Source organism: Alosa pseudoharengus, unplaced genomic scaffold (genome assembly GCF_046254945.1).
Source record: "Alosa pseudoharengus isolate Yale_2024_CS ecotype anadromous, Long Island Sound unplaced genomic scaffold, YU_APseudo_1.1 YU_APseudo_1.1_scf_13, whole genome shotgun sequence".
Taxonomy (NCBI): domain Eukaryota; kingdom Metazoa; phylum Chordata; class Actinopteri; order Clupeiformes; family Clupeidae; genus Alosa; species Alosa pseudoharengus.
The window spans coordinates 34,750,026-34,772,770 of NW_027468598.1; the positions used below are offsets into that span (position 1 = coordinate 34,750,026).

The following is a 22,745-nucleotide window of genomic DNA, read 5'->3' on the forward strand; positions in this document are numbered from 1 at the left end:
ACGGAGCGGAAAGCGTTAGCAAGCCTTTGACAGAAAAACACTAATTTGATAACCGATGGTGGTGTTATGGGCGACGCGTAGCAGTACTATCACCAGCTGTAACTTCTGTCACGAGCTAACGATCAGATTGTGTCCACGACAGGGCATGGTAGACAATTTCAAGAAACCACTTTGTACGATTTTGCTTCGAGTAGGTACTGCGGTGACATACATTTAGCTTGATGCCAAGCTATCTCAAGTTTGTATTGTGATGGCTACTCGCAATGGATTCTGTAAGAAAAGCTACATTGTCGCTGTTGATGTGGGGACAACGGGAATTAAATGTCACGTGTATAACAAGGAGGCTAATGTTAGAGGATCATCCACGAGAAAGGTAACATGAAGCAATCCACCGATTTTAGGAAATGTTAATGGATAAGACAGTTAATAGCATAGACTGACATGTCACGTTTGTGCTTATCAAGAGTCAAGACGTAACTCACATGTCAATTTTATGGCGGGCTAATTTAATATTTTCAGGTGTCTCCCTTATATCCCAAACCGGGTTGGGTCGAAATGGATCCAGAAGACCTGTGGCAGAGTTTCGTAGCAGTGGTGAAAGGTGCTGTTCAAGGTGAGTGTGTGTGTGTGTGTGTATAGATTAGTGACTGCCTGACTGGCACTTTGGCACCAAATAAACTCCCCTTCACATCGTCATGTAACCCCTGTTTGCACTGTCTTCACTTATTTGACCCCCTTCCCCACATTCGATAGCCCTCTGACGGACATCAAGCAAACACTGTGTTCCAAATGATTATGCTAATTGGATTTAAGTGCCATAAACATTTATTTTTTTGTCTTTCAATTAAACTCATGGATGGTAGGCCCTATTGTGTCTCAGGGCTCTTTGGATCATTGAAATCAAAATTAGTTTGCCAGGTGAGCCCAAGGAAAACTACTTAAGAAGGATGCTCCGCATTATTAAGCATGCCACAGGTTTCAAGCAATATGGGAAAGAAAGAGGATCTCTCTGCTGCTGGAAAACGTGAAATTGTGTACTACCTTGGACAACGTATGAAAATATTGGATATTTCCCAAAAACGTATGCGTGATCATCGTACTGTGAAGAAATTTGTCGCTGATTCAGAGCACAGGCGGGTTCGTGCAGACAAAGGCATAATAAGGAAGGTTTCTGCCAGACAAATTCATAGGATTAAGAGAGCAGCTGCTAAAATGCCATTGCAAAGCAGTAAACAGGTATTTGAAGCCGCTGGTGCCTCTGGAGTCCCACAAACCTCAAGGTGTAGGATCCTCCAGAAGTTTGCAAGTGTGCATAAACCTACTATTCGGCCACACCTAAACAATGCTAACAAGCAGAAACGGTTGCAGTGGGCTCAGGAATACATGAAGACTAATTTTCCAACAGTTTTGTTTATGGATGAGTAGACCCTAGATGGTCCAGATGGATGGAGTAATGGATGGTTGGTGAATGGCTACCGTGTCCCTACAAGGCTGAGACGTCAGCAAGGAGGTGGCTGAGTCATGGTTTGGGCCAGAATCATGGGGAGAGAGCTGGTAGGCCCCTTTAGGGTCCCTGGCGGTGTGAAAATGACCTCGGCAAAGTATGTAGTTTCTGACTGACCACTTTTTTCCGTGGTACAAAAAGAATAACCGTGCCTTCTGTAGCAAAACCATCTTTATGCATGACAATGCACCATCTCATGCTGCAAAGAATACCTCTGGGTCATTGGCTCCTATGGGCATAAAAGGAGAGAAACTCATGGTGTGGCCCCCATCTTCCCCTGACCTCAACCCTATTGAGAACCTTTGCATCATCATCTGAGTGGGAGGCAGTTCACATCCAAGCAGCAGCTCTGGGAGGCTATTTTGACATTCTGGCAGCTCTGGGAGGATATTCTGCGAAGAAGCAGGAACTCTCCAAGAACTCAAGTTCAATGGATGCAAGAATTGTGAAAGTGATATCAATGAAGGGGGTCCTATGTTAACATGTAACTTGGCCTGTTAAGATGTTTTTGATTGAAATAACTTTTGATTTAATTTATATCACCTCCTAATGCTGCAAATTCAACAAATTACCATTTTTAGTTCTTTACAACCTATAAAATGTCTTGAAACTCTGTTGTGCGTAATAATTTAGAACAGTGCATTTTGAGTTTTTTTTTTTTTTTTTTTTTTTTAAATAATACACTTATCATTGGGAGGTTTGTTCAATACAATTAAAATTATACTTAATGACTTGAAAATGATACTGACTGTCATTTGAATCAACTTTTTAGGAAAATCTGAGAAAAATGAAATTTGCATAATAATTTGGAATTTGTATGGACACTAGACCTGGCTCCCCCAGTGCAATTGAGCTTCATGATTTGATTTCGAGGCACAATCAAAATGAATGGTTACTTAATGATGTCTGAGTGTGTGTAATCACTTTATCATGCTAATTAATATCAATGCCCACGCTGCAACATTCAAACCGCCAAAGCAAAACTTTGGGGACTGAAGGTATTTTGATTTCATCTGAGAAGGTAAAACATTGATAGGGTCTGAGGGGCTTTATTCATTTTTGGATAAACTCTTACATCACTTTCATTCTGATCTTAGAGTCCCTGTTAATCAAAAATAAATATGTGATTTGAGTTAATCATATCACAGAGAAGTATCATTAATCATTCAGAAAAAATGAATGAATACAAATATTGACAACATGTATGTTATTGTGAAATTATGCTTCAAAATGAGGAACATTTGAGGGTTATCTTCTGCTAAACTGTGTGTAGCAGGTCTGCTGACTGCTAACCAATCTCTTCAGCCAGTAAATCAGCTAATTAGTAACTAATAGCTAATATCACCTGTGTTAAGTGCACAGGCGGTATCCATGTGACTGTATGTTTTTGGAGGTTGTCCATCTGTTCAATCAACTATTTTAAAGCGCTCCGCACATACACACACACGGGCACACACACACACACATACACACACACACGCACGTTCACACACACACGCACGCCAGCAACACACACACAGGTGGCAACATAAGTGCGGTACCCTGCGCTTACAGCGCTCAATGGATGTTTCCAATCAAGGCTGCAGCTGGAGAGTGCACATTGGGGGGACCAAATGAAATCAGTTTTTGCCATTCTGTTGCACAAATTCACCAACACATGAGATGTTTATATTATTATGTTTTCTTTTAAACAATAATGTCTAATAGTGTTTTTCTCATTTTCGTGTGCCATTCTATCTTATGTCATTGAGGGTTGAATACATTACAACCAGAACTATAATCATATGAACATAAATCTGTGCATTGGTATAGAAAATAAGTCCAGATTCTGTGGTCAAAGAAGCAAATATTCAAAAACCTGGTTGTGTAACATCTGCATTTGCTTTCTGGGTATGGCTTTGTGTGGCTATATTACCATGGTTACCATGGTTCCCATGGTTCCCTGTGATCATAGGGGAATGTGGGAGTTTTTTTTTCTTTTTCTTAAATGGGACTTTTTGCAGTTCTCATAACACCTTGTTCTGAGCATTCGGTCAGCATGGAACTAGGGACTATTGGGTTCCTCCGACCCCAGTTCCTGTAACTGTTTCAGCTCCTACCTCAGGGCAGGGACTTTTCACTGTTCATAGGAACCCTTAGTAACCCACAGTGGGCATTAATTTGAAATGGCCACTTCATTCACGCATTACGTGACATGAAGCTGCGTGAAACTTTAGGCCTACATTGTTTGGTCTAACTCTTAACCCAGACTGTCAATTCTGCATTTGCAGCCATGCCATCTTTAAAATTTGCGCTGTAAGCAAAAAATGCTACTTTCAGAGACTTTATTAACGAGAATGGATGGCAGCAAGACGATTACGACAATGTCTATGCGACACACCGAAGCTTGTAGTTTGTTTATATCTATTGATCCAACATGGCAGCAGATGCAAAGTTACCTTTCAATGCAGCCTTAGATAGTGTTCTAAGTAGTTTAGAACGCAAGTTTATTTTGAAAAAAGAGCATTTTTTTGGCGTTTAACTATTTCATTACCAAAAGGATGTCTTTGCCCTGCTACCAACAGATACGACAGAGAGGGTTAAAGCGGATCTTTGGATACGATTGGCTATGAGCTACAGTACAGACGCATTTGATAGATATAGCGTCCAATAAACGGCTCTGGGCATTCGTAAACCACACCTCAAATACGAGAAAATGAATATGTGGTTCCCAGACCAGAATCTCAATGTAATAGATTGAGATGAGGACTGGCGTTAGCCAGGCTAATATGCTAGGGGTGTTATTCCGGTTTTTAGTATTCAGAATATGAGCTTAATTGGGTTATGGCAGCTGGATTATACTCACCGTTATTAAGGTTTTGCACCTACGTCATAATGTCACGTTACCGTTTGTTTACAACTAGAGTGGTAGGCAGAGTGGTAAGCCAGGCAGAGTGGTAGGCTAGCTACAACAGTTGGGTTGCATTTACCGTGCTTGTGGACATCAATTACATGTCATTCCTATATTCTGTCCTTCTATTTCAAATTAACATGAGTGTCATTTGATTATATAATCACAACAAATGCTACAAAATTAAAACGGTGTCAACATTCAGAGGGAATACATGGGGGGGGGGGGGGTAGTGTATGATGATGCTAATTCAGCAGAGAGGGACAGTGGCATGGGATGAGTAAAGGAGCAAAAACTGACTTATCTAGTTAAAAATAGCTTAGTGTAGGATGCAGTTGTTTTGCTTTTAATATTGTTTACATGATCACATAAGATAGAAAATGATATGGCCATGTGTAGAATGTATTCTAGTTAACAACAGTGTGTAGTAGCTAGTAGTTAAGCACTATCCTAGTTCAACTTAAACAGCACTGATCAAATGCTACAGGAGAGGAAGGGCAGAGAGAGAACAAAGTGTGTCATTTCTCAGAAATACTGACCAGTCTATACAATCCCTGTTTCCAGTTGGTATTTTCTAATTCCATGATATAATTCCATAGTATTCTACAACTGTCACATACAGTAAGCGATGGCTCAAGAGAGGATTATTGTCAATATAAGTCAAGTCAGTGTTTTCCTGGCAGTTCTCTGTAATCAAGTTTCTTCACTTAACTGAGATCATCTCACCTCTGCACTCCCTTTCTCTGTCAGATATAACCATTTAGCATAGCATTTCCCAGATATTTAACCATTTAGCATAGCATTTCCCAGATATTTAACCATTTAGCATAGCATTTCCCAGATATTTAACCATTTAGCATAGCATTTCCCAGATATTTAACCATTTAGCATACCATTTTCTACGGAGCCCCTAAGGGGACATGAGCTAAAAAAAATCTAAAGTTTAGTTTCATGTGCTCACGTGAAACTTTCATGTGCTCACCTGAAACTTTCATGTGCTCATGTGAAAGTTTAATGTGCGCACATGAAAGTTTCATGTGAAAAGGTTTTGCGTGCACACATGAAAGTTTCAGGTGAGCACATGAAAGTTTCACATGAGCACATGAAACTAAACTTTAGATTTAGTTTTTGCTCATGCCCCTTTAGGGGCTCCGTAATTTTCCAGTTTGTAACACGTGATTATTTTGCACAACAGTGAGTGATACTACTGTAGCTTAGCAATTTATGTCTTGATATGGATATTGCATTTTTGAATATAAGGGAGAGGGCAGGGAGCAGTATATCACTGCCACCTAGGAGATCAGGATTCAGTTCTGTTTGTGTTAGCTGTTGAGCGCCACTCAATTAAGTCTGTTGTTTATCGAATGCGTGTCGGTTAAACATGGTGCCGCAGATGAGTGTGGGCAAATAAAAAGTGTCTGCGCACTCATGACTCATGTTGGCTTCTATAAGTACTGCTTTAAGGGGAGGGGATATGCTAAATTGGGAAATCATTGCATCATCAATACGCCCTTATAGGACCGCCCCAAAAATGGAATCACTGAAAATGATGATGTCCTGTCAGGACCACAGTTTACAGTCTTTACACATGTTTTCTGGAGTAGTTTTCTAAATATCCAATTTATAAATACAAATATCCAATTTTGGGACTTTACGGGGACTTTAAGGCTTGGGGGATTCCAGTACTAACATCTCCAATCTGATCTTTAGATGCAGGCTTGCAAATGAATCAAATCCAGGCCCTTGGCATATCCACACAGAGGGGGACCTTCACTACCTGGGACAAGTAAGTTTGCCAGAGGGCAAGTTAATTACTGACTACTTCATTGAGTGCACGAAGATGCAGTTATGTATGTGCACACATAAGGATGTGATTCCTGCACTTGTGTTGGCCTGCAGGAGCACGGGAGTGCCTTTCCATAACTTCATCAGCTGGCAGGATCTGCGTGGCGCGGAGCTCACTACCTCATGGAATGAATCTTTCACAATGAAGGTGATTGGGAATGCTGCACAACAGCATTGTAAACCAGTTATAGCAATCCAACTGCTTTATCTTCCTCCTACTCTGAGTTTGTTTCGTTACTGCTTTTTTGTGACCTAACATGGCCCTGACCTGTCCAGGTTGGTTCAAAACAATTTAAGGTCACCTTAGCTGTAAATGATTAAACTCATTTTAGGGTGTTAAAAGGAGGGTAAAGCAATGTGTGGATGTTTTTCCCTCTCTTGTGTGTGTGTGTGTGTGTGTGTGTGTGTGTGTGTGTGTGTTTCATAGATCAGACCTGCTCTTTTGAATGTGTGCTTAGCTCTCTGTTAATCCACATCCTGATCTAGAAGTGGACATTAGGGAAGTGCCTCTTTGACTTCTACTGAAACCTCCACCGGCAGTGGATACAGTTTATATTCTAGTGCTCTCTTGTTACATTGTAACTACACTAAGTTAAGTAAAGATACAGTTTATATTCTAGTGCTCTCTTGTTACATTGTAACTACACTAAGTTAAGTAAAGATACAGTTTATATTCTAGTGCTCTCTTGTTACATTGTAACTACACTAAGTTAAGTAAAGATACAGTTTATATTCTAGTGCTCTCTTGTTATATTGTAACCACACTAAGTTAAGTAAGTAAGTATGGTGTAACATGTGTGTATACTATGGCCACTATCTTACACCCGGCACCACATGGCGCCAAGCACAACGCAAGCCCTGTTCCTATCTTACACCCAAGGCAGTCATAGAATTTTCACCATGCGCTCAGTTCAATTGAACATCGCACCCACGGCCGTGTCAATTAAAAAAATAGGTGTGGTCAGGCACATGATCCAAAAATCGCTGTCTTACACCCACTAAAAATCATTATGTCACAGACTGAAAAACCTGGTCTATAGTGATGTCAATAGCGAATGGGGAATATAAAACAAAGCTATTTTAAAGACGCAGTCACAAGATGTAAGCAGCCCTTAGCAACAAGTCCCAGGCAACATTATTGGGGTAAATTATTTCAGGCTATGTTTTCGATTGTAACCCTTTGTCAGTCAATAGTGAGTAGAGTCAACAGTCAAAAGTAAATAACTGTAGAACTGGTTTGTCGTTGCCTATGAGACCACAGTGAAGTTAGTTAGTGAAGTCACTTTTCCTATGAGTTCAAATAATGATGCACGTAGGATTATACTCTGCTAGTCACACACAGGTTTCAGTAAAGCAAGGTTTAGTGGAATCCTGGTGTTGCATACAGTACACGTGCAAGCAGATTCCTTCAGATGCCCTGACTGTGTGTGAACGTGTTGTTGTTGTTGTTGTTGTGTTGACTGTCAAAATACCGACGTGCTGTTTGATGCTTGAATTTAAGCTCCTCGCTCAATGGTAGTTACACCCAAAACACCCCCATGACTGATTTAGAAACATAAGAACAACCCTTTTGAGCAATGCGCCTGGTGCCTGGCGAACTTATTACGCCATCAAGATTGGTTGTAATGAGGAGGCTGCTGAAGGAGTGTGACCGTGACCGTGTGTTTTGACTGCAGGTCGTCCATGGTGTGTCCACTATATTGCATCTGGTCACACGGCAGAAGACCTTCCAGGCGGCCAGCATCATGGTGTTCTCTCCCCAGCACGTCACATTCCGTCTGGCCTGGGTCCTGCAGAACTGCCCTGAGGTAAACTTGCTGCTTGGACCACTGGAAGACGCTGCTGCTGGTCTAAATGCCTCCGCACATAGGCACCCACATGGGTGGCTCACTCCGCTCTCATTGGTCCATTCCATTCCATTCCATTGTTTCCAACACAACCCCTCACACCACTGTCCTTCCGCCACTGCTGTGTATCACGGTCCAGTTCTGTTTCTGTTCGCAGTAAAATCCATTACTTCTCCAATGTTGGTCAGTTAAAAATATTCGCACTGGTGTGTGTGGGCTTGACAGAAAGTGTCAGCGCACTGATGTCGGTGCCTATATGCGGATTGCTTTAGACGAGGGGTCAAGCCATAGACGAGGGGTCAAGCCGTACTGATATGGTCAGCATAGCTCTGGTTGAGTCCTCACCTCTTCTTTTTTCTATAAATATGAAGAGAAACTGTTGTGAAAATGTGGCGAATCAAGAGGAACTTTTGGTTGTTGAGATTTGAATGTTTATTGTTTTAGGTGCAGGAGGCTGTAAAAAAAGGAACCTGCTGCTTTGGGACCATTGATACCTGGCTGCTTTATAGACTCACACAGGGTAAATACAGCTCACACAACAGTTCCCTCCAGTACAGCTGAACAGCGCATGGAGCCCCCTGCACTCAATTCAGTTCTCATTTCTCTTTTGATGTGGCGCAGGATCAGCATACCTCACTGACTATTCCAACGCCAGCGCCACAGGAGTGTTTGACACGTACCAGGTACACAACTGCACCAATGTGTTGTACTGAGGCAGCCTAATTGTTGTCTTGTCCGTGTGGAAATAAAATTGAATGCTGAAATGAGGTGTGTGTGTGTGTGTGCGTTTGTGTGTGTTGTATTTGTGCTGCCATGTGACCTGTTGTGTGTGTGTGTGTGTGTGTGTGTGTGTCTGTGTGTGTGTGTGTGCTGCCATGTGACCTGTGGTATTTTGTGTGATGTTGTGTGTGTGTGTGTGTCCTCAGATGTGCTGGAGTGGACTGCTGTGCTCCCTTGTCTCTCTTCCTCTGAGCATCTTCCCTGCAGTAGAGAACACAGGGTGAGTGAGTGAGGACTAGAAACGACCAACAGCAGCACCTTACATTTATATACATTTATATGCATCACATTTATATACATTTATATACATTACATTTATATACTTGTTGAATACATCACGTGATGCTATACATACAGCCACTCCCTAAAGTGACTGTGGGTGGCTTTTGGCCTGGAGCTGATGTCATCAGACGGTGCCCAACCTTCTCGGGGTGTTTCGACCCTTAACCGCTACACCCTCCAGCTGGCGGGTCAGCAGTGGTGGCCAGGTCACTGCCCGTCATCTCCAGGCCTCCAGCCCCCCTCCTCCCTCTTAAACCACAACCAGCATGAGGCTCTCTCTGCTGCCTGCCCAATCCTGCGCACTGCTGTGTTCCTCTCCTTGCCAGATATGCCAAGAGCAGTGAGCACAGACCACATTGACTGTGCTGGGACCCCTCTGCACCCGACCTCCACTGGAAACAGCCATGCTTGCCAGCCTTTGTCTTTGCAGTCCATGATGAGGTATTTTAGGCTCTTCCTCTCATGGGCCTCCTCACAGCCTTCCTCCCAAGGCACAGTCAGTTCCACCAGGATGATTTTCTTAGCTTGCTCTGACCAGATGACAACGTCAGGCCTCAAGGTGGTCTGGACGATGGGTGGGAGAGTGAGCTTCTTCCCCAGGTCGACTGACATCTCCCACCCCTGTACCCCCTGGAGGATGTTGGTCCTGGCTCTTTTAACAGAGGATGGCTTTTCTCCTGCCCTGACGAATTGCATTGATGGTACTTGTGGTTTGGTCGGCTGTGGTCTTCTCCTGGCCTGCTCGAAAATGTCAGCCATAACTCGGAGCACTTGGTCATGCCGCCACCTATATCTCCCCTGAGCCAGAGCGATTTGGCACCCTGCTAAAATGTGGGCCAGTGTCACAAATTTGCTTCCCTTCAAGGTTGGATTTTCCCTAATTTTTTTCATTGTGAGATTACAATAAATCACCAACAGATTGTTTTTTTATATCGGTTTTTAATCAACTTTAGCAGAAGTGCCAATAATTCTGGAGGGTACTGTACATTTTTACACATTACATTTATATAAATACACATTACATTTATATGCATTTATACACATTACATTTATATACATTTGTACACATTGCATTTATACACATTACATTTATCATTTCTAAAACTGATAGTTCCAGTCCTTGATTGTGATTGGCTGAATCACGTACGATGCCGTTGTAAGATGCAGTATAAACATACACCTTGAATGCATTTCGTTCTACATTACTGCGCTACCATAACTTGATACAAAAGATAAAGTAGCTGCGTCTCGACGTTGCTTGGCAACAATTCAGACAGGAAATATATTTCTTGGCGGAAGAATGATTATCTAAGAATAAGTCATTATATATCTAGTTGCTTTGCCTTTATGTATTTTAGGTATTTATAGTACCAGTTGTAGAATCAGTGTAACCTACGGCCTCTCTGGGCTTATTGCTTAATTATACACATTACATACGTATACATTTATACACACTACATTTATATACATTTATACACATCACATTTATATACATTTATATACATTACATTTACACACATTTATATACATTTATCCACATTACATTTATATACATTACATTTATATACATATATACACATTACATTTATGTAGCGCTCTATCTAAATGGTTTGCATGTATGCGCCACTATCATGTCTGGTGCAGTCCCAGTGATTACATATGTATAGTGGAAACTAATGTTGCTGCAGACACTCAGAGAATGGAACATTGCGTGCCTGTAGCCTGCCTGTTAGAGCCGAAGTCCACTATATGTCCACTAAATTCCTCTCTCTCTCCCCCCCTTCTTCTCTTTGCAGCTATTTCTTTGGCTGTACAGATGAGAGCATCTTCGGCGTGCCTGTTCCCATCATGTCCCTGGTGAGTTTCAAGCCAAGTTGACTGGTTTGCAATATTAGTGCATCGTATTTAAAATGGGGTCCCTAATGAATCCCTGACATGTGAGTCCACTTGAACTGACCAGCAGTGTTTCACTTGAAGCTGTATTCTACAGTTATTCCAACACCTTCTCATACCATAATATTTATCACTAAAATATTTATCACATTCGACACACCCCTATAAAGCTACATGCTATGCCATAAACATAGTTTACGTAATCTCCCTCCACTGTGATGAAGCATGGGTAGTGTTCCATTTGAGTGTTCAGTAGTACCATTTATGTCCTGCAGATGGCAGACCAGCAGGCGGCCATGTTTGGAGAATGCTGCTTTAACAAGGGAGATGTAAAGATCACCATGGGAACAGGAACATTCATGGACATCAACACAGGAAATGAGCCCCACACCTCATTCACAGGTGAGGTCGTGGCCTGCGGCATTTCACCGACATATTTATGATCAAAGGGGCAGTAATATTTTGTGGAGCCCTGCACCAAATCCAATAAACCAGGGGTTCTCTAAGCTTGTCCTGCCCTGAAGAATGATGTTTATTGACCAAGAGTTCAGGTATGATGATTTGAAATCAGGTGTGCAGAGCAGGAATGATTAGAAACACCTGCTAAAACAGGAGAACCCCTCCTTAAACACCTGTTTAAATGCTTCCGGGCCCTTCTCAGGACTGTACCCCATCGTTGGCTGGAAGATCGGCTCAGAAGTGACGTACCTGGCAGAGGGCAACGCTGCAGACACGGGCACTGCCATCAAGTGGGCACAGGAACTGGGTAAGGTGTTGGCATGGAAACTCATGTAAATAATCCAAAGTTTTAGAGGTTAAGAGGTTTAGAGACTGCCTTATTATAATGAGTCATAATTGCATTACTTATTCAGCAGATGGTCAAGACGTTGTAATGCTTTAGATACACTTTTGTATATCGAAAAGAACAACTCTTGCCAATCTGTAAACCAATGCTAATTGTACATTAGCTTGGCTCAGTTGATCGGACAAGAGAAAATGAAGATCTTGTTGTCACTGGTGTTACTACATTCCCTTGATTGATGCTTTGTCCAGTGTCGGCTGTAGACAAAACCAAAGTCCTTGCAACTGGCGGTGTCTTTGTCTGTAATGTCTGTTGTGTTCTGGTTTTGAATCAGGAGAAAAAGTTTAAATACTCTGAGCAGTTTTATCTTTCCATGTGAAATGCAAAGAAAGACTTGAAAAGTAAAGATGATCTCTGTGATGAGTACAATGCTGACTAATCTCACAGCCATATGTGTCAGCTTAGCCGGCTTGCCCTTGCAGAACACGTTTTCCCATGTTTTTCCCACGTTTTCTAAGAAGTATAGATGGAGGTAGATAGGGGAGAGCCCAAATGCAAATACTGCAAACCAGTACCCGAGTTTATACAATTATAGCATACACACACACTTATAGACACCCACACACACATACCGCACATACCGGTACACACCTGCCCCGTGGAGATACAGTAATGGCTTTGTAGGAAGCATAATCATATGACAAGTACATGACAGTGCCATTTGCCATATCATTTTGTGTACTAGTTCATTGGGATTTAAGCATGCATTTACATGCAAGATGTATGGAAAATGTATGTAATGAACTAAAGCCTTCAGTGTGTGTACTTACTGTGTAGAGCTAAAAGAAACATGCGTGTGTGTGTGTGTGTTTCAGAGCTCTTCTCTGAGGTGGCGGAGACGGCGGACATAGTGACCGCTCTGGACAACTCTGACGGCGTGTGCTTTGTGCCTTCCTTCAGTGGCCTACAGGTAAACATGTGCCCAGCCTTTAGCATGTTCACAGGAGCATTCACCGCTAGGCCCAGCCTTTAGCATGTCCACAGGAGCATTCACCGCTAGGCCCAGCCTTTAGCATGTCCACAGGAGCATTCACCGCTAGGATTCAGGTAAACATGTAATTTCCATAGTAGCATTCACCGCTAGGATTCTGGTAAACATGTCATTTCTATAGTCACATTCACCGCTAGGATTCAGGTAGCTACCATGTTATTCATCCATGACTGTGTTGCAGAAACGTTTCTGATATGTAATTGTATTCTTCGTTACAAAAGGGTTATTGATATGTGATCGTCTTTTCATTGAACGAGGTCTGAAGTGGGACTGAAGGTGGACATAGTAGTCTACAGAGGAATGACAGACCATAGCCACAGATTTGTAATCTGTTCCCTTCGTGTATAAGGCATCGCCAAAGTAAATGTACTGTAATCCATTTCTTCCGTTGAACTGTTGAGCCGTCTGTCCCAGTACCTTTTGTAAATCCATTTCCTGCGTTTATAAACACAGGGACATATTGTTGACCAGAGGGCTGGGATTATGCTTACGGTTTATGACAAGAGGAAATGGATTACAGTTCTGTGGCTATGGATCTCTCTCTTCAAAGCATCCTGCCCTGTGAACGTAATCTGACTGTTGTAATGTAAGCAAACTGAGCAGTGCGCTGGCTTCCACATGTCTGTAGTATGGAGCAGAGCTGGGTGGTTTGTTGTTGTGGCGTAAGTGAAGCTTCAGTGGCAGGGCTCAGGGCACAGATAGGGTGTCCCCGATGTAATGCACAGCATGTCCAATATGTGTTCCAGGCGCCTGTAAACGACCCTGGGGCATGTGCTGCATTTATGGGCCTGAAACCCTCCACCACCAAGTCCCACCTGCTGCGTGCCATCCTGGAGTCTGTGGCCTACAGGTGAGCCATCTCTTATGGCCTCTTATAACTCTTACACACATACAGTACGAGCTGTATAGTCACACTATTGTATTCAACTCTCTTATGGCCTAACTCTTACACACATACGAGCTGTGTAGTCACACTATTGTGTTCAACTCTCTTTTATGGCCTAACTCTTACACACATACGAGCTGTGTAGTCACACTATTGTGTTCAACTCTCTTATGGCCTATAGGGCTGTCACTATGTTCGAAATAGTGCAATGGTCGAAATGGTCGAAAATAGTCAAAATGTTGCACAATCGATTGGACCAAACAACACAAGTTTCGAAAACTAAAAGGGAATTGATTTTAACCAAATATGTACACTATTAATTTTAAACGAATTAAACAAATAAAAAGGATAGATGTAACAAAATTCACCAACAAGAATATAAGAATATAAAAGAATTCCGAAGTGCAGTAAGCATTGCGAAAGCTAAAATGAAAATTCCCACAAATTTTACGCACCGGAAACAGCTGTTTCAATCAGCTGCTGTGCTGCTCGTGTTTTTCCAAAAAATGGAGGACAACGCGATCAACCTGTGCGACATGAGAGAGACGAGTGATAGGCCCTAATAACTTGAGGAGTTCGATGTGGAAGTACTTTGGATTTTTGGTATATCAAACTATGGAGAAGAACAAAGCGGTAGGCTATGCAAACTGTGCAGTCGAGTTCTATGTAGGTGAAATTTGTTTGACATTTCTAATTGTAAACACAGATACGTTGAAGGCTGCAGTAATGTTTGTCACTGATGTAATGGCAGTCCACTCGGCTTATTGTTTTTCGAGAATGTTGCACTCCTGTTTGTCATTGTGCGCGAAACTTCATGCCAATAAAACATCTGAAATATTGCTGGCTTGCGTCTACAAGCGCCCTCTTTACGTTCGTCCTAATGCCTGTTAGTTGTTTGTGGATTGGCCTATATTTGGTGTTGAAAATGGAAACGTCTTTAGACATGAAACATCGATTTTACAATCGATTCAATGAACACTTACGTCTCAAAAATCGAACAGGATTTTTTCACAGAAGTACGAGCTGTGTGGTCACACACTACACTATTGTGTTCAAAAGCATTGCGTGTCTAATTAGAAACCAATGGTAAATGACATGGCTAGGCCTACTAGCACCTAGTGGTTGTTTTGATGCTTTAAGTGATTAAAAGCTGTTGATATTTATTCCAGGAACAAACAGCTTTTTGACATCATGATTCGTGAAACACGGATACCCATAACAAATATCAGGTAATATCAGCTACACTCCTAAGCTATGGTTATTTTATCAGGGTTTTTTTTTTTTCTGCTTTTATCGTATCATAATATATACTGCTGTGTGTGTGTGTGTGTGTGTGTGTGTGTGTGTGTGTGGCTACAGGGCAGATGGAGGTGTCTGCTCCAACAACTTCGTCATGCAGTTGACGGCTGACCTGTTAGGCAGGACGATTGATCGGCCTAATCATTTTGACATGTCCAGCCTCGGTGCTGCGTTTGTCGCCGGCCTTGGTGCAGGTAAGACCCTCCTTCGCTTCCGACATCCTGTGGTCCTCTACCATGTTCAGGAGCCTAGTCCTTCTATGTCCAACTCTATCCTAGCCTACAGTGCTCTGGTTCTGAGGCTGGAATGGAGTTAAGGAGCCTATCGTAAAAGCACCAATTACCGCCCCTTTTGTTCGAAAATTCTAAAACAACAGTGTTTTTTAATACTTCAAAATAACATTTGATAAATGAACCTTACATTTTCAGTAGCTATTGGTGTGTAGATTTGAACAAAATCTGGTTTGGTTCTTCCCCGGGCTTTCACTGCCTGAAATATCCGATTATGTTTACCATGCTCAGAGTTTAGTGCTGGGCTGGTGGGAGTTCTATTTCTGCCCTTTCACAGGCACATCAACGGTTAGACCGAGAATTATTGTTGCGAAATCAAAATTCCACTGGGGCTCCAAGCGGATTTGTACACGCAGCCTTACAACACTGTTTACAGCTCTTCGAGTCACGATAAAATGTCATTTTTGGTACATAGTCTTGGTTTGTATAGAAATGAATATTAAGTGACACATACACGTAAGAGGGCGGAAATAGGGGCCGGGCGGTAATAGGTGACGTTCCGATAGTCCTTCTATGCTCAGCTCCATCCTAGCCTACCGTGCTCTGGTGACTGTCCGGTTCTGAGGCTGTAACGGGCGGCTGGTTTCCATGGCTCCCCGGCTGGGTGGGGCTGACCTAATTGAGTCAGTGTTTACATAGCTGGGCTTGTAAGTCACACACAGCTGGCCGAGGATGCTGCTCATGTGCGCTGCTTGCTGCTGAGCTGCGGACGCTGCCGTTTCAGGCCCTCTGTCTACGCTCGTGCTTCAGCACCTTTCACTCTCTGCCCTCCACCGATGACGCCCGCACTCTCTGCCAAGCGGGCACAGTGGGTGGCCTGTCAGGCGTGTATGGTTTATTGCATTATTAAGTTATTAACAGAAAGCACAATCTGCAAATATGGGGATGATATTAGATGTAATATGATCTAGATATGCAACATTTAACTACCACATCAAACTAGCTGCACAGACCTGCTGTCTGTATATCTTCCATGCATCTGCGCATTCTGAATTGATTGATAGATAGATAGATAGATAGATAGATAGATAGATAGATAGATAGATACTTTATAGATCCCCAGGGGAAATTCAAGAATTGTGCAAAGCAGGAAGTATATGTGGCTGAAGTGTGCGTGTATGTCTCTGCCATGCCGAGTCGGATCCATCTACTGTCTCGGTCTCTGCCATGTTTACTCGTGTTTCCTCTCATCTGCTACAGAGATGAATCATTGTGGACGCCATCTGTTGGGCACTGTGATCAACATGCTGCCGTACAGAGTACCGAGCAGGACTGCATGCAGAGATCCATGTGTGTCTTGTGCGAGCGGTTGCAGCGTTTTTCATAACATTTTCAGAGGTTAATTTCATTCACTTCTCTAAGGAGGTCAGCGTGACTGATTTGATTTGAGTAATAGGAGTTAGTAGGTGAAATCACCCTGTCCTCGAATCACTGACTCACTGTTGTACACTGCTGCAAGGTTGTGCAACGATTAGATCTACAGCGGTGCTCTGAAATGATTCTCAAACTTCAGGGGACATATCGATTTTTTTATTGAAGATTCTGTATTTGCTCTCCAGATGCACATTACGCAGCACAACCGGATCGGTCATCAGCAAATCAGCTTCTCCTGACCACAGCTGGGGACAACACACAACATTAAGAAAAGCAATTTCTTCTTATCAATACAGTTGGGCTATTGTTACATCTAACACACACTCCATCTAAGCAAATGGCCCATTGCAGGGAGTGCACATTATAGGGATACATGTGTAATCATATACTGGAGCAGCAGCTTCTCAGATAATATTGAGCTTGGTGGTAGCGTAGTGGCTAAAGAGCTGGGCTAGCATGCATAAGGAGCTGGGCTAGCATGCAGTATCCAGTGAATGGGGCGGTGGTAGCGTAGTGGCTAAGGAGCTGGCCTAGCATGCAGTAGCCAGTGAATGGGGCGGTGGTAGCATAAGGAGCTGGGCTAGCATGCAGTAGCCAGTGAATGGGGCGGTGTTAGCGTAGTGGCTAAGGAGCTGGGCTAGCATGCAGTAGCCAGTGAATGGGGCGGTGGTAGCGTAGTGGCTAAGGAGCTGGGCTAGCATGCAGTAGCCAGTGAATGGGGCGGTGGTAGCATAAGGAGCTGGGCTAGCATGCAGTAGCCAGTGAATGGGGCGGTGTTAGCGTAGTGGCTAAGGAGCTGGGCTAGCATGCAGTAGCCAGTGAATGGGGCGGTGGTAGCGTAGTGGCTAAGGAGCTGGGCTAGCATGCAGTAGCCAGTGAATGGGGCGGTGGTAGCATAAGGAGCTGGGCTAGCATGCAGTAGCCAGTGAATGGGGCGGTGTTAGCGTAGTGGCTAAGGAGCTGGGCTAGCATGCAGTAGCCAGTGAATGGGGCGGTGGTAGCGTAGTGGCTAAGGAGCTGGGCTAGCATGCAGTAGCCAGTGAATGGGGCGGTGGTAGCATAAGGAGCTGGGCTAGCATGCAGTAGCCAGTGAATGGGGCAGTGTTAGCGTAGTGGCTAAGGAGCTGGGCTAGCATGCAGTAGCCAGTGAATGGGGCGGTGGTAGCGTAGTGGCTAAGGAGCTGGGCTAGCATGCAGTAGCCAGTGAATGGGGCGGTGGAGGCGTAGTGGCTAAAGAGCTGGGCTAGCATGCAGTAGCCAGTGAATGGGGCGGTGGTAGCGTAGTGGCTATGGACCTGGGTTAGCATGCAGTAGCCAGTGAATGGGGCGGTGGAGGCGTAGTGGCTAAAGAGCTAGGTTAGCATGGAGCAACTCCGGGCTGTCACCATTGTGCCCTTGATCAAGGCACTTAACCACGAGTTGCTCAGGGCAGACAGTTGTACTAATTGACGTGTAAGTGGGTTTGGGTAAAAGTGGCAGCCAAATGAAGTACTGTAGTGTGATGATGTCTCTCTGGTAGCACATAGGGTTTTGTGTAAAACAGAGCAGGCCACCTTCCACCTTCTGCATCCACCTTCATGCGTTGCACACAATCTCACAGTGTCATTGTGGGTTTGACTTTGATGTAAATATACTCTTCACATGGTTTATATTTACTCACACTCACTTTCTTTTTTATTATGTCTCTTTTTTTCTTCTGTTTTATGGACAGCAGTGACTGTGTGTGTGTGTGTGTGTGTGTGTGTATCCGCTTATTTGCTCACTCTCTCCTATTTCCATATACTCTCCCTTCCTCTCATGGAAGTCACAAGTTCCTCCGACAGGCGTAATGCTTTGAAGTGGACTAACTACATTTAAGTGACAGTTCAGACATTTGTCAGCAGTTGTGTATGTGATAGCAGAGTTTGTGTGAGCATGTGTTGGTGGCCCAGTGGACACTCTTTCTCATCTTCTTCCTCACTGTGTGACTCTTCCTCCTCCTCTCCAACACTTATAATAACCATACACTTCCCTCTTCCCTCTACCTCCTCTTACCACTTCCTCCTCCTATTCCTGCTTGACTATGTTTAATGTCTGCACTCCTATCCTCTAGTAATAGTACTGACAGATGTACCGGTAGTAGTAATTCCTATCCTCTAGTAATAGTGTTGACAGATGTAGTAGTAATTCCTATCCTCTAGTAATAGTACTGACAGATGTACCGGTAGTAGTAATTCCTATCCTCTAGTAATAGTGTTGACAGATGTAGTAGTAATTCCTATCTTCTAGTAATAGTGTTGACAGATGTAGTTATAATTCCTATTCTCTAGTAATAGTGTTGATGTAGTAGTGATTCCTATCCTTTAGTAATAGTGTTGGCAGATGCAGTAGTGATTCCTACAGTAGCTAAGGTTTCCTCTGCACTGTAGCTTGAATGTGCTACTCTTCTGTAAGTGGCTTTGGATCCAAGCATCTGCTAAGTGAATACATATAAATGTACTTGTGTTTTGTGTGTGTGTGTGTGTGTGTGTGTGTGTGTGTGTGTGTGTGTGTGTGTGTGTGTGTGTGTGTGTGTGTGTGTGTGTGTGTGTGTCCTGTGCAGGTCTGTGGAAGAGCCAGGAGGAGCTGAAGCAGCTGAGGACCACTGAGCGGGTCTTCGTGCCCAGCAGCCCGGCACGCCACCACGCCACCAACCTCCGCAGCTGGGAGAGGGCACTGCGGCGCTCCATGCACTGGTACAGCCAGGCCTGAGGGGGGCGCTGTGCTCCCAAGCCAACCCACAGTCCCCACAGCCTGACCACAGCCAGACAGACTGACTGAGGTGGACGAAAGGATCTCGGTTCAGTTTGCGTATCAGCATACTCTATTAAGATTAAGTGGTGCCTTCAGTGTCAAACACACAAAGGTGTGTGAACTCTTTCCTGCCATGCAGACAGTCTTGCACTCTCGGAACTGGAACTCAGGATGGACATCATTTTAGTACTTTTTAACTGTAAATAGTGTCATAGAGAATATAAGTTACTTCATTTTGTGTTTTCACACTTGAACTCTTGAACAGTATTATTTGACTGAGTGGACTCCTATTTTTGAGGAACTAAACCAAGAGAAATCAGTTTTGTGGTCCACTTACTACTACTAGTACGAGTAGACTTGAAGTAAACAATCAAGTAGAATGGTTGTAGCTTAAAAACCCTTCACATTGAGGACCTTGCGATGGCCTCATCTGCTAACAAGATTACCTCATGTCAAAGTCCCTCAGTAACGGATACAGTGCCTTTGTTAGATGTGTGTGTGTGTGTGTGTGTGTGGGGGGGGGGGGTGCTAGGCTTTGGGTCTTAAGACAGGATGATATGGGATGGACACACCCTGAGTATTCTGGGTATTGGGGGTGGGGGGGGGCACACTGTTGGCCCCCTCCCCAACAGGAAATCCTCCTCTTGATGAATCCTGGGAAGACAGCCTGGAAAGATGATGATGTCATCAGGCTGTCCCAAGGGCAGTTATGATTTATTTGCTTTTGTCGTTTTTTGTTGTTTTGTTTTGTTTTGTTTTGTTTTGTTTTTTCGGCTGCTGCTGCTGAAATTTTAAATGCTCTTGATATGCCAAGCCAAACTTAGCGGATCAACAAAAGTTTAACATCATTAGCAAGCATTTTATCACTTTGAGTGATTTTGAAAGTACTGTGAACTTGCAGAATTTGAAGTATGTCATTTGAAAGAAGTACACTAAGCTGCTTGAAGGTCATGTGAATTTCTCACTTCCTGTGGCACTGCGTAATGATGCACAGCTCATCTCTGCATTACTTCCACAGCTCATCTTTGCATTTGTCTGTGCATTTCCCTTACATCTGCCTGTGCATTTCTCTCATGTCGCTCTGAGAATTTGAGTCATGGTTTTCTGTGTTTCTCTGATGTTTTTCTGTGTTTCTTTTTGGTCTATATGTGCATCTGTCTTTCGTTTGTAAGCATTTCACTCACATGGGTCTTAGTATTTCTCTCATGTAGGTCTCTGCGTCTGCATTTGCTTCACGGTTGTCTGTGCGTTTGCATCACGGTTGTCTGTGCGTTTGTCTGTGCATTTGCATCACGTTTATCTGTACGTTTGCATCAGGTTTGTCTGTGCGTTTGTCTGACGTTTGTTTCTGCAAGAGGAGATGGGGGGGGGGCATCATAATTCTACAGCAGGGCAGGTGTGTAGAGGAACAGGTGTGGCCTCTGGGTATGCTGGGGAGCACCACTCCCTTCCACATTCACCCTGGTATCAGCATCTCATCAGCACTCACTCTAACTGACTGTGTGATAAAACGTGTGTGTGTGCCCTGATTATGTGCTCTAACATGCAAGATGTGGTTTACCTCACACCTTCAATGAGTGAAGGTTTGCCTCGCCTAAGGTTTGAGTGTTTTTAGTGCAAGGAAACCAAGACACTTTTTAACACATGAGCTAGACACAATCTAGATACTATGAATATGTCATTTTTATGATTATTTTAAAATGCTGTTCAAAACTGTTTTTGTATTAACAATTTTGCATCCTCATGGGCCAGTTTTTTTTTTTTTTTTTTATAGTGTAGTTTCTTGACATTGTTCAGTAAAATAAGCATTATCTTTCAGACTGTTTATCATTAACAGCCACAGAATTTAAACATACAAAGTGTTTGGTTCCAAAACGCTTTATCCTCCCATTTTGTTTTGATTTTTTTTATTTTGTTTTCCAAGTAATTGGGTTATTGTTATTTGATTATCTTTACTTAATCAGAACAATACAACTGCATTTTTTATATTACTTGAAATGCACAATTAAATAACTTGACACACAGACAAATGTTTTAAAAAATGGAGATATAGCATTTTGAAACCAAACTCTTCATACATCTCCTCATATCTTTCAATAGAAATCGCTTCAAAAAAGAGTTTCACAAGTACATGGATAGAGGAAAACACAAGAATGTCAGAATTATGCGGAAATGCACCTTGGTTAATGTTTCATATACATTTGTCCTGGACTTCTGTGTATGTGTTTGGTTTTAATGGTTGAACTGTGGCAACAGCACTAAAATATCTAAGACATGAATTGGGGCGTTGTATGCCAAGCAAGTTTGCAGCTTGAATAATCCCCTACTCCATTCCCTTCCCTTATGTAACACATGATGATGCGTGCATTAGAAGGTAAAAGATCCATAGGTTGGCTTTAAGAATTCTCAGTTCTGTCATTTAATGTTTTTTTCTCCCAGAAATTCTGTTTGCAAATATTGTCACTCATGTGCTTTGTTTGCATAGGGAGCAGGATAGCAATGACCCAAACTGCTGACTTTTCAGTAATCAGGGGATGCCACTGTCATCAATGGGGGCCAAAGTTTACTGCAAGCTAGAAGTGAAATCTGTCTTTGTTTGGGCATAACCATTCATCACTGGGTCGTGAATAGCAGCTGTCACGGTAACTTCTCCGTACTGCAAAGGGAACAAACAAAGTTAGCACGAAATTAAATTCATTCATCACCTTACTTTTCTATTGTCCTCTGAAACTAATTGGGAGTAATCGCATGGGTTTTAATGACTTTTTGTCTGATGGTCCCATAGCATGTGTTTTTTTTTGTGTGCAGCAAAGCTGTTTACATCTCCGCGGGGACATCCAATCTGCGTCCATCTGGCGTCTCGCATCACGATTGGGTGTAACCAATCAGAGACGACAGCTGGCTGCCACCGCCAAGCTTGTGTGCGGAGTTCAGCACACAGGAAGTGAGGATAAGGCCAGAAGAGTTCTCTCGCCGTTACTGTCACAGAACTAGACAAAAGATAACTGGATTTTAGTTATTTGTTTTCTCGAACCATTTCCGACGTGTTGCAGACCGGAGCCAAGTAAAAGGTAAACTAAGAGAGCATCACTTTATCTCATTGAAACTAGTAGAATGGGTTTGTTTGCTCGGCTAACATGAATGATGTTAATGTTAGTGCCTTGCTTGTGTCAGCTTGAGCCCGAACCCAAAATGGCAATTTTGACCTGACCGCAGTCGTAGACAGGTTA

The 22,745-nt window shown here is 43.1% G+C and overlaps 1 protein-coding gene across 3 annotated transcripts; it reads left to right on the top strand.

Moving 5' to 3' along the window:
- LOC143122112 (glycerol kinase 5-like) lies at nucleotides 1-22,581 on the top strand. Of its 3 annotated transcripts, none has more exons than XR_012986596.1 (17): nucleotides 1-373; nucleotides 520-613; nucleotides 6,105-6,180; nucleotides 6,294-6,387; nucleotides 7,916-8,047; nucleotides 8,531-8,606; nucleotides 8,708-8,769; nucleotides 9,013-9,086; nucleotides 10,945-11,005; nucleotides 11,317-11,443; nucleotides 11,703-11,807; nucleotides 12,719-12,813; nucleotides 13,641-13,744; nucleotides 14,950-15,009; nucleotides 15,140-15,273; nucleotides 19,325-22,191; nucleotides 22,324-22,581. XR_012986596.1 is itself a non-coding variant. In XM_076282918.1 (16 exons), the coding sequence occupies exons 1-16, from the start codon at nucleotides 251-253 to the stop codon at nucleotides 19,471-19,473; spliced, it is 1,566 nt and encodes a 521-aa protein (XP_076139033.1). In that variant the 5' UTR covers nucleotides 1-250; the 3' UTR covers nucleotides 19,474-22,224. The 3 variants fall into 3 exon arrangements, 1 of the variants encoding a protein (XP_076139033.1); XR_012986597.1 differs by having other exon boundaries at nucleotides 19,325-22,157; XM_076282918.1 differs by lacking the exon at nucleotides 22,324-22,581 and having other exon boundaries at nucleotides 19,325-22,224.
- The last annotated feature ends 164 nt before the right edge of the window (nucleotides 22,582-22,745 follow it).

Coding starts and splice junctions, on each gene's coding strand:
- LOC143122112 (XM_076282918.1), top strand. CDS start 251: ATGGCTACTCGCAATGGATTCTGTAAGAAAAGCTACATTGTCGCTGTT. Junction 8,048..8,530: donor TCCTGCAGAACTGCCCTGAG/GTAAACTTGCTG, acceptor TTATTGTTTTAG/GTGCAGGAGGCTGTAAAAAA. Junction 11,444..11,702: donor GCCCCACACCTCATTCACAG/GTGAGGTCGTGG, acceptor GGCCCTTCTCAG/GACTGTACCCCATCGTTGGC.